This window comes from Chenopodium album, chromosome 7 (assembly GCF_948465745.1).
Source record: "Chenopodium album chromosome 7, dcCheAlbu1.1, whole genome shotgun sequence".
NCBI classification, from domain to species: Eukaryota; Viridiplantae; Streptophyta; class Magnoliopsida; order Caryophyllales; family Amaranthaceae; genus Chenopodium; species Chenopodium album.
This window is the reverse complement of record NC_137840.1, coordinates 52,825,826-52,842,281: the sequence shown is the minus strand read 5'-3', so window position 1 is coordinate 52,842,281 and position 16,456 is coordinate 52,825,826. Positions and strand designations below refer to the sequence as shown.

General features: G+C 34.2%; 1 protein-coding gene across 1 annotated transcript; it reads right to left on the bottom strand.

Moving 5' to 3' along the window:
• Nucleotides 1–11,060: 11,060 nt before the first annotated feature.
• LOC145640306 (uncharacterized) lies at nt 11,061–12,515 on the bottom strand. The gene has a single exon (XM_081691605.1). It carries the CDS (start codon nt 12,513–12,515, stop codon nt 11,061–11,063), a length of 1,455 nt encoding a protein of 484 aa, XP_081547731.1.
• Nucleotides 12,516–16,456: the final 3,941 nt, after the last annotated feature.

Genomic DNA, 16,456 nt, shown 5'->3' with positions numbered 1-16,456 from the left:
GGATGGGATGGTGTGCAACTTATGCAATTCTAAAAAAAGCTTGAGTGATTTCAAAAGATTAAAAATAAGCAAAAATAAATAAATAAATAAATAAAAGTGTACAAAAGGGCAAGTGTTCCAATGTCTTTGATATGAAAATATCTTTGATATGACCACGTCTCAGAGCGTCTCTTATCGAGTGCTTGAGAAACATGAATGCCAAGTGAGTGATAGACCGCATGATCGAGATTGCCCACACTTATAAAAATGAAATAAATGCTAAAACAAAAGAAAGAGCTAAAAAAAGAGTAGAAAACCTCAAGCATAAAAATACAAATATTCAAAAGTAAGGTTGCACACCTTGGGGGCTTATCTAGGGTCTTGAGCCTTTATCCCCTTCTTCTTCAAACCTTTAGCCTAACCACGTTACAACCCTTAAAAAGACCTTTTTGAGGTATACACACTTGTGCGAGGTTCGGCTAGAGCTACGTTCGGCCTGATTCCTAACGGATACGTAGGCAACCTCACATCGAGGTGCGGCCGTAGTAAAAATGCATTCATATTCACATTCACACACTTACACCATGATCATACCAAGGGATCTCCAATGCTCATCCCTATTCACTTAGAGCTAGACTTGGGGGCTTGATCCCTACATCATAGCTTACCTAGCCTAAGAGTCACCACCATTTGACTCTTTTAACAAATAACATCTTTCCACACACTTAGCCCTTGCGGCCTAACTTTAGTGTCACTTTCACACACTGTACAGATACATGACCAAATATACCTTCCCTTAGGAACCCTTTGTCATGAAATTACAACGTTGAAGCATGCTTTGTCATATCAACATCACTCATCAATCATAATTGTCATTACATAGAAGTATGAAGTGCTTAGCCTCCGTGCCTAAGTTACCCAAATACTTTCATCATGGAGTCAACAGTTGAGATAGCCTAGGATGAATTAATCCTTGAACCTTGAGAGATAGTATCAAACAACATTTGACTAAGCTCATTCAACATGCATCTTCAAACTTTTGATTTTCTTTTTCACGTCTTTCTTTTTCGGGAGAAAGTCGGTACCCTCCACAAAATTGACGGAAAATTTTTGCTTTTTTTTTTTTTTGCATTTTTCGAGTCGCACGATCACATTACAATGCACACACGAGTCATGTACACATTGAGTCATGTCGTGCCATATCACTTTGATTTGAGTCTAACACATGGGTCATTTCACTTCGAGTCGAGTCAATCACAGTGAATCAAGTTTATACCTTGAGTCGTGTCAAGTCAATGAGTCAAGCAACATTAAGCCTTAGGTCAACCCTAAGATAATTAAAGAAATTGGCAAAGTTCTATAGTAAAAAATAAATACAGGTGCAGCAGAATAGGGAAGACCCTACTCTAGAGATATCCAGCAGCGACAGAGCTCGAAGCCTCTTAGAAAGGTGATTTCGACCTCATACAGCAATTTCGGGTTCCTTGGTACGCCAGTTAGCCCCTATAAGCAATTTGACATGATTAAGTAGTCGGTTTGATTACAGTCTAAGTGATCGAACTGACGAAAGATCGTTTAACTTAGCTTAAGCGCCTAAGTATTGGCTCATCACAAGCGCCAAAGCATCAGTTCAAAAGCAAGCACTTAAACGACAATATTTCCAAATATGGGTTGTCGCGCATTCTTATTAAACGAAAAAGTTTTCCAAAAATTGGATTGTCATCCCCAACTGACAATATTTCCAAAAATGGATTGTCGTGCATCTTCTTCAACGATAATTTTTCCAAGATTGGATTGTCATCTCTGGCAAAGTTTCCAAGCATGGATTGTCGTGCTCCTTCTTTTATTGGCAAGTTTTTCCAAGTTCGGATTGTCATACATTCATCGGCTCGTTGGCAAGTTTTCCGAGATTGGATTGTCATGCACCCAGTTCCCTATGGCAAAATTTCCCAAAGGATTGTTGTAGGTCTCTACTCATCATAAATTTCGACAAAAGTTCCTCAACGTGGATTGTCATTCATTTCATCAAGTGGCAAATTTTCCCGAAGTGGATTTTCGGTCGACTCTTTTTTGCAAATGTTCCAAGACGCGAATTGTCAATAGTGGCAATATTTTTCCAAAAGGATTGTCGCATAACGTTGGCAAATTTCCAAGGTGGATTGCTTTCAAGAGTTATATTCCAAGATGTGGATTGTCGATCGTAGCAAATTTCTTATGAAAGATTGTTACGAAGCATTGGCAACTTTTTCCAAAAAATTAGATTTTGGCAAATTTTCCGAGGTACGGATTGTCACTTCATCGTGACAACATTTCCAAGGATGGATTGTTACGTGGCATTGACAACTTTCCCTAAATCGGATTGTCATACATCATACAAGAGTTGTGTTGGCAACTATTCCCAAAGAAAAGAGGATTGTCATCACAGCAAAAGCACCGACATACTGGTTCAAAATCAAAGTACCGACGTACTGGCATAGCAAACATTAAGAAGCAGTGATCTTTTCGAAGACTATCACAGCTGAAATTAGAGTCATATCAAAAAGAAGCTCTTTGTTCAGAGACGAGTGAACATCGAAACAACAAGGTGGCGTTCCCTAGATTGTGGAGAGTTGTCACAAACAACTGAGGATTTTTTCAAGATAAATAATCTTCGATAGTATTCCCTTGGACGTGGAATATTATCAATGCGGATGAGGATTGTTTTAAGAGAAGCAATCTTCGATAGTATTCCCTTGGACGTGGAATATTATCAATGCGGATGAGGATTGTTTCAAGAGAAGCAATCTTCAATGGTATTCCCTTGGATGTGGAATATTATCATAGCGGAGGAAGGTCGTTTCAGGCGAAGCAATTTTCCAAATTGGAAGCAGTTACGGGCGTAGCGGTTTTCAAGCGGGATGGCATTCTCTAGCTTGTAGAAGGTCATCAAAACAATAGTAAAGCGACAGCAAATCAGTTACTTTCAGAGACGTGTGCTCGACGGTGCAAGATACGCGTATCTTAACTCTTTTATCTGTTTAACTAACGCTAGTTTTTCAGATATCAGTGTTACAAGAGTGATTTAGGATCGCAGAACGTTCTTAATCATTCTCCGTCCTTATCGATACTTTGACTTTTGTTTTCGAAACTTGCGTTTCTCCAAACTCAGTCAAAGTGGGGGCTTCTGTAGACACCCATTTGTGTCTCCCCAAAACCAAACCCAGTGATGAGTACCTTTCGCGTCGAATCATAATCAAATGAAGTGAAAGTGTGGAAAGTCTAGCGTTGCGAATAGTTTTAATTTCTTTTCTTTTCTCTCTGTTTTTGAAAACTTATTTTAAGAAAACAACCAATCCAGTTTGGTTGGTCCATGATATGGGTCCTATAGTAGTGTAGTTGGATGGGGCTTGCAAAGACCTTTCCAACGATATATTATAAGCCCAATTCCGATGAATATTGAGGAAGTTATGGCCAATTTACCAAACTGGGCCCGGTTTAAGCCTAATATGCGGCCCAATGATCTAGAGGAGGGCCTATTATTAATTATCATTCCTAAAGCTATTAGGATTGATTATAGTCTTTTAGAATACTCTAGAAGGTTCTTTTAAATCCTAATGGAGTTAGGATTGATAATTATGTTTTAAAGAGTTTGAAATTGAATAAAACTACTCCTTTTAAGAATCCTTGTTTTGTACGAAGTGGAATATATTCAGATTTTATTTTCGTGCCTCATAATATTTATCCAAATTTTATATGGTTGGGTATATCTTTAAATTATCTTTCCAATGATATATTATAATATTAAATCCGAGTTATAACGAAAAAGATATGAATGAGACATGAAACTTTATCCAAAACTGACACCCTTCCACTATTTTGGCCATATCTTTTTATATACATAATATTTTAATCTGATTCTAATTGGGTTAGAAAGTAGACTTTAATAGCTTTCCAACGACATATTATATGCCTAATTTGGACTTTCGAATCAAAAGATATGATAAAAACAAAAAATGCGTTAAAAACGGGCTTGGCGCCTGACTCCAGGCATTGGCGCCTGGAACCAGGCCTGGCGCCTGGCGCCATCCATTGGCGCCTGGTGCTAGCCATCGGCGCCTGGCGCCAACCTCGTTTTGCGTGCGCCAGACTCTGTTTTGTTAATTTTATCTTTTTGGTTGATTTTCTCTATAAATAACGTATTAAAACTCTGTTTTCGAACCAGATTTCATCAATTCTTATTTCAATTCACTAACTGTCATCAAGATTTTCTTGATTATTCTCTCTCTTTTCTAAACTTTGTTTTTTCATACAAAATTCCGCATTCGCAAGATCTAGAAACACCTAGCCATATTCGAAGTTGCCTTCGCCCTAGACGTGAAAGGTTTTAATTTCTGAGGGTTTGGTCCCAAATCTCTATTTAAATTATTTAATTTAATTGCTTTTATTATTATTTTTCCTTCAAGTTACTAACGTGTGTATTTTGTTATTAGAAAGAGGTACGAGGCATCAAAGTAAGTACTTTAATTGATTAATTGATTTATGATGTAGATATCATGTTTATATTGTTATTATGATATTCCTAGCTAGTATCATGTCTAGGGTATTTTTAATATTAAATATGATCGCTATGATGCCTTTTATTCTCTTTCTAATATTAATTCATGTTAGTATCATGTTAGGGTTAAAGATTTGATTTTTATCGCTTAGTGACATGCTAGGGTTTGTTATTAATCTTGTTAGTATCATGCCTAGGATCTTGCAATTATTATGCTTTAATATTAACATGAACATGATTATGATTATAATCGTTATAATTTATGATTATGAATATTATAATTATTATTGTTATTATTATTATTATTATTATTATTTTGATGATAATTATTTTATTTATGATGATTATGAATATTATTATTATTATTATTTTGATAACGATTATAATTATTGATATTGATTATTGTGTTGCTTGATACATAATATATTTATTGTTGTTGTTTGATCACGCCTTTTTATGCATGCTTAAAGGGAATTTGTACTTGTAATCACGCTTAATAAGATATTAATAATCTTGTTTAGGGTTAATGTGATTATAATTTCAAGTGATCGCCAATAATAGTTTATTTGTGCATTATATTCAACCAACATAGATTAAACAGGTTTAGGGTTAATCCTAATGATTGCATGTTAGTCAGAAAGCGCACATGAATACGAGCAGAATAAAGTAGAGGCCTATTATTAGGGCAGGTTCAATCTCTTTTAGGTTGGATTTGTACCATCATCCCCGAACCCTTATTTGGTTCATGACCTTATGGAGTTGACGGTCTCTTGGATCGTTAAGGGGTGTAACCTTCACCTCGTGAACGGTTTACAAGTTCCTTAAAAACTTGTTGGCGACTCTTTTGCTCTATCTTCTTCCCTTTTGGACGTCACCGTACTTTAGTGTATGATCACAGTGGGGTTCAAGCTAGTGGGATTTTAAAGGCTTGAAATTATTCCCTACAGTTAGTATTTTATTTTCTTGTAACTTCTATTTTTATTTATTAAGTTTTTGGATAAATAAAAATTGCTTTTCACATTCAATTTGAAACAACTTTTTACAGGAGAAAAATAAGGAGATCATGGAGAAAATGTTTTTTTTTACTCCAATCCATGTATTCCATTACTTCTTATGTTCATGGAGTTAATGGAGATAATGCCTAGAATTTAGGAAGCACTACTATTATGATTGAAGATCATGGGATGAATGGGTTTGTCTTTAAAGCACTATAAAAAGAGATGTTTTCATTCATTCCAAACTGTCTGGCTTAAGTGAGTCATTCCATAATGGACTTCGTCCCAAGTGGTAGAGCAGAGTAAAAGAAATATATTTTCTCTCCACGTTGGCGAGCCAGTTCCTCTAGGTTCCCAATTCCTCTAGGTTCCAAGTTCCTTACATATCTCAAATTGTCCAACATATTAGTTTTATACATTATATCTTTTATATGTATTTGAGAGTTCTTTAAGGGTTTGAGTGAACTCTTGTAATGGGGAATTAATAAGGGTTTGAGTGAACTCTTGTATTGGGGTGAGAATTAAGTGAGTTCTTTGTATGTAGAGAAGGCTTTGAGTGAAGCTTGAGAGAAAGAGAAAGAGTAAGTTTTTGAGTGAAGTCTTGAGTGAGAAGAGAGGTCTTTGAGGGAAGATTTCGAGCTGCAACTATTAGAGGGAATAGTTGTTGGGGATATGAGTTCATTGAGGAACTCGGTAGAGGCTCAAGTTCCTCATAGGTTGTAATAGAGTCGTTGGCCTATTTTAGTGGAATGTTTTGAGTCAAAATCCCTTTGGGTCGAGGTTTTTCACTTCCTATTTGGCCTAGGCAGTTTTCCTCGTAAAATCTCTCTTGCACTATTTCTCTATTGCGTTAAGTTTCTTTTAATTCCGCAAAAAGTGACTAGCAATCTCCATACTACAATTCACCCCCCCTCTTGTAGTATTTCATCTAAATAACATGGTGAATCCGAACCGTTTTGAACTGTTCCGAAAAGGAACCGAACCGCTAAGAACCTGTTATTTTAAAACCGTAAATCGACCCGACCCGATTTTTTAAAACCTGAAACTGAACCGATCTGAATGTTTGAGAATCGTTAATGAACCTTACCCGATATCAAGCCGAACTGATACAACCCGAAACCGAGAACAACCCGAACCGAGTAATTTTGAACCCGATAGCAATCCGACCCATTGTAAACCGAAACCGTTTAAACCCGACAAAAACCCGATAAACCCAAATCATTTACAACCTGTAACTGGCTAGGATTGAACCATTTATAACCCGTAATAAGTTATGATCGAACCGTTTACAATCCGTAATCCGTTATAATCGAACCGTTTATAATCCGTAAGTCCGTAACCTGTTATGACCGTAGAATTTTTTTTTTCTTTTTTTTGGGTATATATTATCAATAGTAAAACAAAAGGGTTTAATTTGAATTATAAAGTATTTATATTGAAAAGGTTTGGAATTTTGATGTCATTGAATTGAAACTCTTATGCTACAATATTATCGTCCTCTAAGAGTAATGGCTTATGAAACACTATATTGTATTAAAAAAAATTAAAAAATCTAAATCAAAAGCTAACTCTAGATTTGTTATTAGTATTTGATCCTTAAAATCATTATACAAAAAAGGGACATAAAGTTAAACAACTAATTAATACTCCGTATGATCAACTGGAATAAGAATATTGAGGATATACTAGATAATATAAGTTAACGAAACCCGTTTAAACTGGCAAAACTAGTTGTCAAACTGACTAAGTACAACCCGAACCGATTACAACCCGACCCGATTAGGACCCAATATGTGTTGATCCAAAACCCGCTTTAAACTGACAAACCCCGTTTTTAAACCGACCGAATTAACCTGAACCGATTATGACCCAAACCAGTTATAACCCGACCCGATTAGAATCTGACCCAAAAAGAAACTGTAATAAAAATAAACAAAATTGACCCGAAATTATTTAAAACAGACCTGAACTGACCTGTTAATAATTCCAACCTGTTACAAACCAAAAATCGATAAACCGAACCCAAAACTGAACCGAAAACCCGATTGACACCACTACTCACGGATTACCAATTAAGTTTTGCAAAGTTGTACATTGTAAATTGTAATAGGAGTATTAGTGACATGAGACAATCACAAGCTATTCCAATCGGATTTTATCAAGAATTGATTCAATTGAGACAATTCACAAGCTACTCCATTCGGATTTTATCACGATTTGGTTAAGTTGGGATCATTATTTTATTTTATTATTATTTTTTTGACAAAACAATTGAGATCAAATTTGATATTGAGATATTAATGAGTCTAATTAAGCAATGGTTATTCAAAAAAATAAAATAAAAATAAAATTATATAGTAATATGTCAATTATAATCTTTTAATATTTAATATAAGTTTTTTTTTTTTTTTTTGTTTTTTTTTTGGTTCTTGTAAAGTTTTACTAGACGAAGTATTAACCAAAATCATCAATAACTTATACTAAAGGCGAAACCAGGAATGACACTTGTCATTTCCTGGTTAAAAATTTTCCCGCCTTTTTTTCCCTTTCCTTTTTAATTTTTTTGCCATATTTTAATGACATCTATATATTTTATAACCTATAATAATAGTCATTTCCATTTTGACAACATATTTAATCCAATATTACTCAATTAATTTTTTTTACATATATTCTATATACTAGGAATCTTTTAATTACAAAAAACTAACATAGATTAAAATAAATAAGGTATTGGAATATATTGTTTTCCAAGACTATTATAATATTATCAATATCTATTTTAAAGAAAAATCATTTTGGTAGCATACTTTGTACGGAGTATTGATCTTAAAACTATACATAACGTTTATAAGAACAAAATAATTTTGTTATAATATACTTCGTACATAACATATATTGAAAAATTAAATCTAATTGTTCTAAACATTTATGTGATTATTTTATTTTAATTTAAAAAAACCTACTACTCACTAAAACTATTTTTAAAAAATTGATTACGGAATACTAATAATTATCCTAAAGAAAATGAACTCAAATAAATTTTCATATTATGCCGATCAAAGTGTGTCAAAAATTTAAGGACAAATGTATATGAGTTCATATATGGGTACTAACCTAATTACCTAAGCTAATAATTTAATTTTCTTATATAAAATGTTATATCTTCTAAGTTTATATTACTATATATTTTTTTTATACAATCCAATTCAATAATCTTTACATTTAATTTAAATTAATATTTATTATTTATTTATTGTAAAATTTAATTATGACCGTGCATGGCACGGGAATTAAACTAGTATTATCTATAACTTTGTAATGTAATCCATAGTTTTTTTTATTAGTCGTGCATGCATTTCTTCCTCTGTTTTCTTTAAAGATTCAAAAAAATTGTAATTACAGAACTTTCATCCTATTTTGCAATTTAATATTATTTTTTACAGTAAAATAATTGTATTAAACTAATGATAAATATTGAAATTACCGTGCATGGCACGGGATCTAACCTAGTTTCAAATAAAATTAAATAAAACACAACAATTATTGAATTTGAATCCAACCTCGAGTAAGGTTTCTTGTTTTAGTTTCCAAGTACAATTATGCTCCAAATGTTGAAGCTCGTGGGTTTACAAATTAAGCTTGAATGAGTTCACTCACGAATCAAGCTTGAATTTGAGTTCGCATTGGGTCCCTCTGATGAGTTGTTCACGTTGGGTCAGGTAGAATAGAGCTTAAAATGTCATATGCTGAACATTCTATTTTCCATTTTCCATATCTATTTTCCATTTTTTTTTATTAAAATTAAGAAACTTAGAGCATGTTCTCTTCAACTTATTTTCAGTTCAGTTCAGCTCCAATAAATTCAGTTTTATTTTTAATTTCTTTCTCTTATAAAATATTCAGTTCATTTTAGCTCTAATAATTTCAGTTTAGTTCAGTTCAACTCAGTTCAATTCATAACAACCTATTATGCATTAGCATAATGCTCTCCGTCCCCAAAACTTCGACCTTTTTGGCCTAAATTTTAATTCCAAAATGATCAACCCATTTGCATTAAAAATATCTATCAATTTACAACAATATTTGTGCAAAATTAGCTTTCCCATATAAAGTTTTGTTTTTTTCTATATTTTCCTATTTTTAATACTTTATCTCTCTAATTTTTTACAAGCCCCATGTAAATAAATATTTCCAATATATTTTTATTTCTTCTTATTTAATTTTCTTAATAACCGCGAAATCAACCCAAAATGGTCGAAGTTTTGAAGACGGAGGGAGTAATATTTAATTATATAAAAACTAAGTCAAACTAGTGCATTGGTAAGCGTGCAATGTTTGACTATGTCATGTATTAAGGGAGATAGGGAGTAAAAAAAAAATTGATGACAACTCAAAATATTATCAAAAAGTACATTCTTCAAATAGAATTAGACAAGCAGTTTTGAAACCCCAAAAAGGAAAGTAGTCCTACTGAATAAAGGTATAAGCCTATATCCAAATCTTTTGTAAACCTTATTCAGTTTGCTTCGGAAATTGCTGGCAACTTATGATTCATGAAAGATGAAACCAATAGAGAATAGAAGAAAGGAGATTTAACAATAAAAGCTAGAGAAAAAATCATCATTTTCATTGATGTCAAGTAAAATTCTTTCAAGAAGCTTTCCTGTATCTGGAACAAAACGAGGGATATTGTATTATGCATTAGCATTACCAATCTATACAGAAACAACAAAATTCATCAGTTGACAAGGTTGTCAAACATTAAAATCTCTCTAAATGGAATATAAAATTGCTACATACCATATTCCAAATTATCTATAACTATTCCACAGATTGTAAACCAAACCTGTTTTTGCAGCGCTAAATCCATTAACTTGGCTCCATTGCTTGAAAGATGATTGTCAACACTAAAAAAATGAAGAGTTTTCATGCAGCCAAAATCAGCTATGCACAGAGGTTAGCCTTGTTCATAATCAGTATAAAGGATGTGTTCTCTGCCAAATGAAAAACATACACCGATGACACTCTTCACACTTCAGAAATATAACAACTGCAGCAACTCATGGGGAGGCTGGTGGCAGAGCAGCATACTTATACTGATGAAGTGGAATATGAAGTATACTTTGAGACTTCACAATGTCTAAGGGTGAATGGGTTACAGGGATTACATTATTCTGCAAATTTGTGAAAATGAGGCTTTGGATTGAAGTAACCACAATCCCTGTTATTCAAACTCAGGTATATGTCAGGCTCAACTATTTTATGACATGATTCCATGCTTTGGTCCAAAAAGAAGGGTCAAGTATCCATATGATCATACCTATGTTGGAATGTCAAGGATCCAACGCGGTTACTTATGGTCAAAAGAAGAGTCCAAACCACATAGACCACAATCCTGGCCCAGCAAAAAGATTTCACAATAGTGTAGCTTGTGGGCAGCCATCTTTAAACTTCAATGAAATTTCCAAAAAGATTTTCCAAGAGCTAACACTCTATTTTGAAGAGACAATACGTAATCTGTAAAGATACAGGAAGAAAAAAATGGTTGATCACCCAACAACTCGACTGTCATACAGAGCCTTTAAAGAATCAGCAAATTTTGCATGCCCAGTCTGGTGGAGACACTTATTGACTCTCATAAATACAGAATGTTTAGGCTTAAGCCCTTTCCCAAGCATTTCTACAAGAAGTCTGTAAGCAAAAAGAAGATCCCCATCTTTTAGGTGAAGGCTTGCCAATACATTGTAAATTTCCTGCGCCCAGCAATGCGAGCATTTATCCTCTGCAGCAGTTCTAATTACATATCTATGTGCCTTCTCAAACTGTTGGGACCGGAAATAGCCTCTGATGAAAGCATAATGAGTCGAAAGATAAGGCTTAACATTGCTAGAAGCCATGAGGTCATAAAACATAACAGCCTGATCTGACCTTCCATATCTACAGGCGAAATGAATCAGTATTTCAAAACTAATTAGGTTTGGGGAACAGTTTCTACTAAGCATATCTTGGAGAACAAAGAATGCTTCATCAATATTTCCTTGCTTGCACAAACTACTAATCGCGTAATTATAGGTTTTACAATCAGGGTCACATCTTAATTGCCTCATCTCCTCGAACAGATTCCATGCATCTTTAAACTGACCTCTACTACACATATGCTTCACCAATACATTGTAATACAACACCTTCTCCTCCGTCATCTTAATGACGTATTTGGCTAAATCAAATTCATTCAAAGAGCAAAGCATCTCAACCAATGAATGAATCCCAGAATTACGACACGAACCACCAACTTCATTTAAAATCTCTACAACTTCAGTAATAGATTTTTTAGCATTCTCCACACTAGTACTCGAAATGGGCAAAAACCCGAACGCCTTTTCACTAAGGCAAATCTGCTGATTCCGAAAATCTTCCAATAATTTAAGCATAGCAGCATAATCACCCAAAAAGCCACAATTGGCAACAACCAAACTACATATATTTGCATTTCTACAATAACTTGGATGTGCATCTTTCAACCAAGTAAAAAACCGCAATACCGGAACTTCCAAAATATTTAACCAACATAAAACATCAAGAATTAACTTCATCTGATTTAAACCAATTGAATTCAACCTAAATTCCATATCAATTCCATCACCTCTAATTATATCAATTATGCAATTAATATCACCAATTGATAGTTTAGTATTAATCAATTTACTAATTGTTTTGGCAGAGGAATTGATGCAAGAACTATAAAACAATTTTAAGCTGAAGTTATACCTCAAAAAACCCAACAAATTCTTAGCAGCTTCAGAATTTGAATTCGACCCATTTGAGATTATCGAAGTAAGATAAGAACTTGAAGATTCGGGGTTGAAATTTTGATGAAATAAGGAGTACCCAGTTGAGGAAATCCGGCAATTTGTAGCATTTGAAACAGTAGAAAGAAAAGTGTACTGGGTTTTGTAAGGGTTTAAACCATATCTCAACTTTTTGCAGATTTTGATAACTCCCATCTCATTATTCGGCAGATGAGCTATGGAGTTTATTAGATAGTGTGGTTTAGGCGTTTAGCCAAGGGCTATTACTTTTTTCCTCACTTAAATAGTTAAATTAATTCCAAATTTGGTAAAGAGAACGTTAAATCGTAATTTTCATATTTACTTAAATCGGTGTTGTGGACGATAGATTATTAAAAATGTAAAAGAGAGACCGTATTTATGAATTGGAGCGTTTATCAGCATCATTGAGAAGGTACATCAATAATAATCCTAATGCCATTAGCAACTCCAAATTATAAAAAGTACAAGATGGTATGGACATGATATAGACACAACATAATAAAGAATCATGCTAAAAACAAGTTATATGTGGCTTGGGCATGAAAGCATAATATAACGTGATATGGTGGCACATCACAATAATGTATTGAATCGGCGTATTAATAAACTAACCCTAACCAGGCCCAATACATATGTTACCATAAAGGCATGACCTAGGATGACCCACATATATATTAGCTTGGCCTAGTGGCTGAAGAATACCTTTAAATTTAAAAGTTGAGGGATTCAATCTCGACCCTATGTCTCAATCAGAGACACTTTGAGTAAAGGGGTCATTTTACCCCCTCGCTTAACTAGGGGTGGCGGAGAGGGGGTGCAAGTTGCCGAAGACACAAGGCCCTGAATTAAATGGGGCCCCAAAATTAATTAAATATTTTTAACTTGATACTAATGGTAATGAAAACGTTATGTAGCTCAATGGTAAGGAATGAACTATTCAAGTTGCAATTTCCGGGTTCGAATTTCTATTTCGTCAATTTTTGTACTTACTTGGTACTGTTGCCAGCTGTAAGCCTGTAACTTTCTTTTTTTTTTAAATTGGTTTTCAGTTTTCAAGGTTATACACTCACTCTCTCTCCTCATATTAAATTTCTCTCTTTATTTGTGCTGAATCCATTTTCTTCCAAACAAGTAATTATATACCCTACATCTACATACTAACAATTTTTTTTTTTTTTTTTCTGAAACATACTAACATACTTTATACTAACTTGTCAAATTTATTATACGAAGTAACAAATTATTGTATTATTCAACAATAGTAAAGAATAAAGTCTAATCGAGAAGTTTGCTAAGATTTTAATTTCTAATTTTGAGGAAAACTAAAAGCTAAATTTTGGAAGAAGTAGGTGTATAAATATAGTGTGCTAATCCTGTATTCTTGTAGATGAGATTTATCAAAAAAACCTCGAGAAGACTGACATAACCGAATTTGTTAGAACATACATACATTTTACAGAGTAAATAAGTAATTAGCTACATTAAAACAAAACTTTAGTATTAAAAAATAGGAAATTTTGCAAAAAAAAAAACCACCTTTTTAATCTTTTTTTTTGCAAACAACCACCTTATAAAAAAAATGTTGCAAAAAGCCACCACTTTTCAAAAAAATGTTGCAAGTTAACACCTAATGCCGGAAAGTGACTATTTGACCCTTGCTCCGGCGTTGACCCAGTCACATGACATTAGTTAATCCCTAATCGCCCCTTTTCTTTTTTCCCCTTTCTCTTTCGAGATCACTCTTTCTCCTCCCCTGCTCCTCTTTCTTTCTCTTTCTTCCTCGCATCTACTTTGACTCAACAATAGCTGAGTATATTACAGGCTAGATTTGACAGGCGATTTGTTACATGTGGTTGACATAGCTATTGGGTAGTCCAAATAAGGTGTAAAAAAATGATTTTTCATCATTTATTTTCACTCATCTTGGTTTTTCTCCTAATTACATAAGATCATACTCTTCGAATTTTTCTCTGAACATTTGTGTTGTCATAAATGGTTACAGGTTTAAGAGGCAAACGCAAGGCTCAACCCACCTAAAGAAGTTTCAATCCCTTTGATTTGTGTATGGGGTTGTAAAATTTGCAGGCCTCAAATCTTCGTGTAGGGTTCTCATGAGTCCAAGACTTCAACCTCGCAATTGGGACGCCACACCCACACTTTTTTGTGTATTGGAGATTGAGACATTACACCGAGGAGCTATGAACCAATTTAAGAAAGAAATTAGCTAACCCTAATTTCTGTATTTCACAAAATTAATCGCTCAATTAATAGAGAAGAGACGAAGAAGAATATGAGTAGAGAAGAAAGAGAAAGGCAAAAAAAAACATACTTGAATTGTGAAGGAGCTGCTCCAATATACAATGGAGGAGGAAATGATGAGTAGAAAGAGGAGAAGAGAAGAGAAAGAAAGAAGAACAGGGGAGGAGAGGTGAGAAATCAAAGGAGAAAAAGAAAGGAAAAATGTCACGTGTTTGGCATGTGGTTGGGTCAATGCTGGAGCAAGAGTCAAATAGTCACTTTTCCGGCATTAGGTGTTAACTTGCAACATTTTTTGAAAAGTGGTGGTTTTTTGCAACATTTTTTTTATAAGGTGGTTATTTGCAAAAAAAAAAAAAAAAGATTTAAAAGGTACTCCCTTCGTCCCTAAATTACATTCCTCTTTGTAAATAAAATTACATGGGAATTAAGGAGGAAAGAATAAGACAAATAACAATTAATGAAAGTACATTAGTGGGAAATACAAAACATTAAAGGATGTCTTTGAGTAAAACAAAGACAGCTTAATGATTAATTAAGCCATGTCATCAATCCTTTGCAAAAAAAAAGGACCAATAACATGCTAGTAATTGAAAATTAAAACCAATCATATTCATTTAAATTTGGCACAAGGATCCTGACTTTTTGACTGAAAATTTCATAATCCCTCCATTTCTAATTTAACGTGCCTGGCTATTTAAAACACTTGAAGCTAAAAATATTCCACCATAATCATTGTTCATTTTACAGCAACTTTAACAAAGAAAAAAAAACAGAGGAAAGAGGGGACTTTATCGCATCATTGCCAAATTGAGCCATGCCTTCGGGAATCGATTTTAACGTGCCGCCAGACGATGATGGATCTACTGAAGCTGGCATTGGTGGACGTGCTAAGGGACTTTCTTTTACTTGAACATGCAGCCAGCTGTAGTAGAGTCTGATTCAAAGCATGAGGATCATGTTAATGACATGCAACAAGAAGTCCATATGAATGGGCAGCAAGAACAAGTCCATATGAACGGGCAACAAGAGCAAGTCCATTTGAATGGGCAGCAAGAACAAGCTCCACAAAGGAAACGAAAAAAGGCTAATAGGCTCAGCACTGAAGGGAGGTTTAATGTCCTCATGTTTTTCATGAAACATTCTGAAGGGGACAAACCACACAAAGGAACTATTACAGCAGCAGCAGAAAAGTTCAACATATGCAAAAGGTCAATGGGTCAAATATGGCATGATGCAAAACAACAAAAAGCAGATATGGGAGGTTACAATCCAGTCTCAAAATACTATATGGCAGGAAGGAAAAGGATCCAAATCCAAGAAGAAGACGTAACAAAACTGAGCATTGGTGAGAGGTCATGTATCAGAGATTTGGCACACATGCTTAATGTCTCTCAAAGCACAATATTTAGGATGATCCAGAGAGGGGACTTGAAGGCCCACACAAATGCCTTAAAGCCAAAAATGACATAAGCTAACAAATTGGCAAGATTTAAGTGGGTCCTAAGGCTGCTGATTGGATCAACAGCTTGGACAAAGAACAAATACTTTCTAATGTACGGCTTTGTTCATATAGATGAGAAATGGTTCAACTTATTAAGAAAAAGTCAGAGGTATTATTTGTCAAAGTCTGAAAAGGGCAAACATAAGTATGCAAAATAAAGCACAAGAATACCAAAGGCAATGTTCATGGCAGCCACTTCAAGGCCAAGGTTTGATGAAAATGGGGATTGCTATTTCGATGGAAGACATGGCATATTCCCATTCACAAAGCAAGAACTAGCCAAGCAAAACTCAAAAAACAGGGAGAAGGGGACTATGGTCACAAAAATCATTGAATCAATCACAAAAGAAACTAC

Excerpts from the sequence above, each read along its gene's own strand:
- LOC145640306 (XM_081691605.1), bottom strand. The coding sequence starts at position 12,515 with ATGGGAGTTATCAAAATCTGCAAAAAGTTGAGATATGGTTTAAACCCT.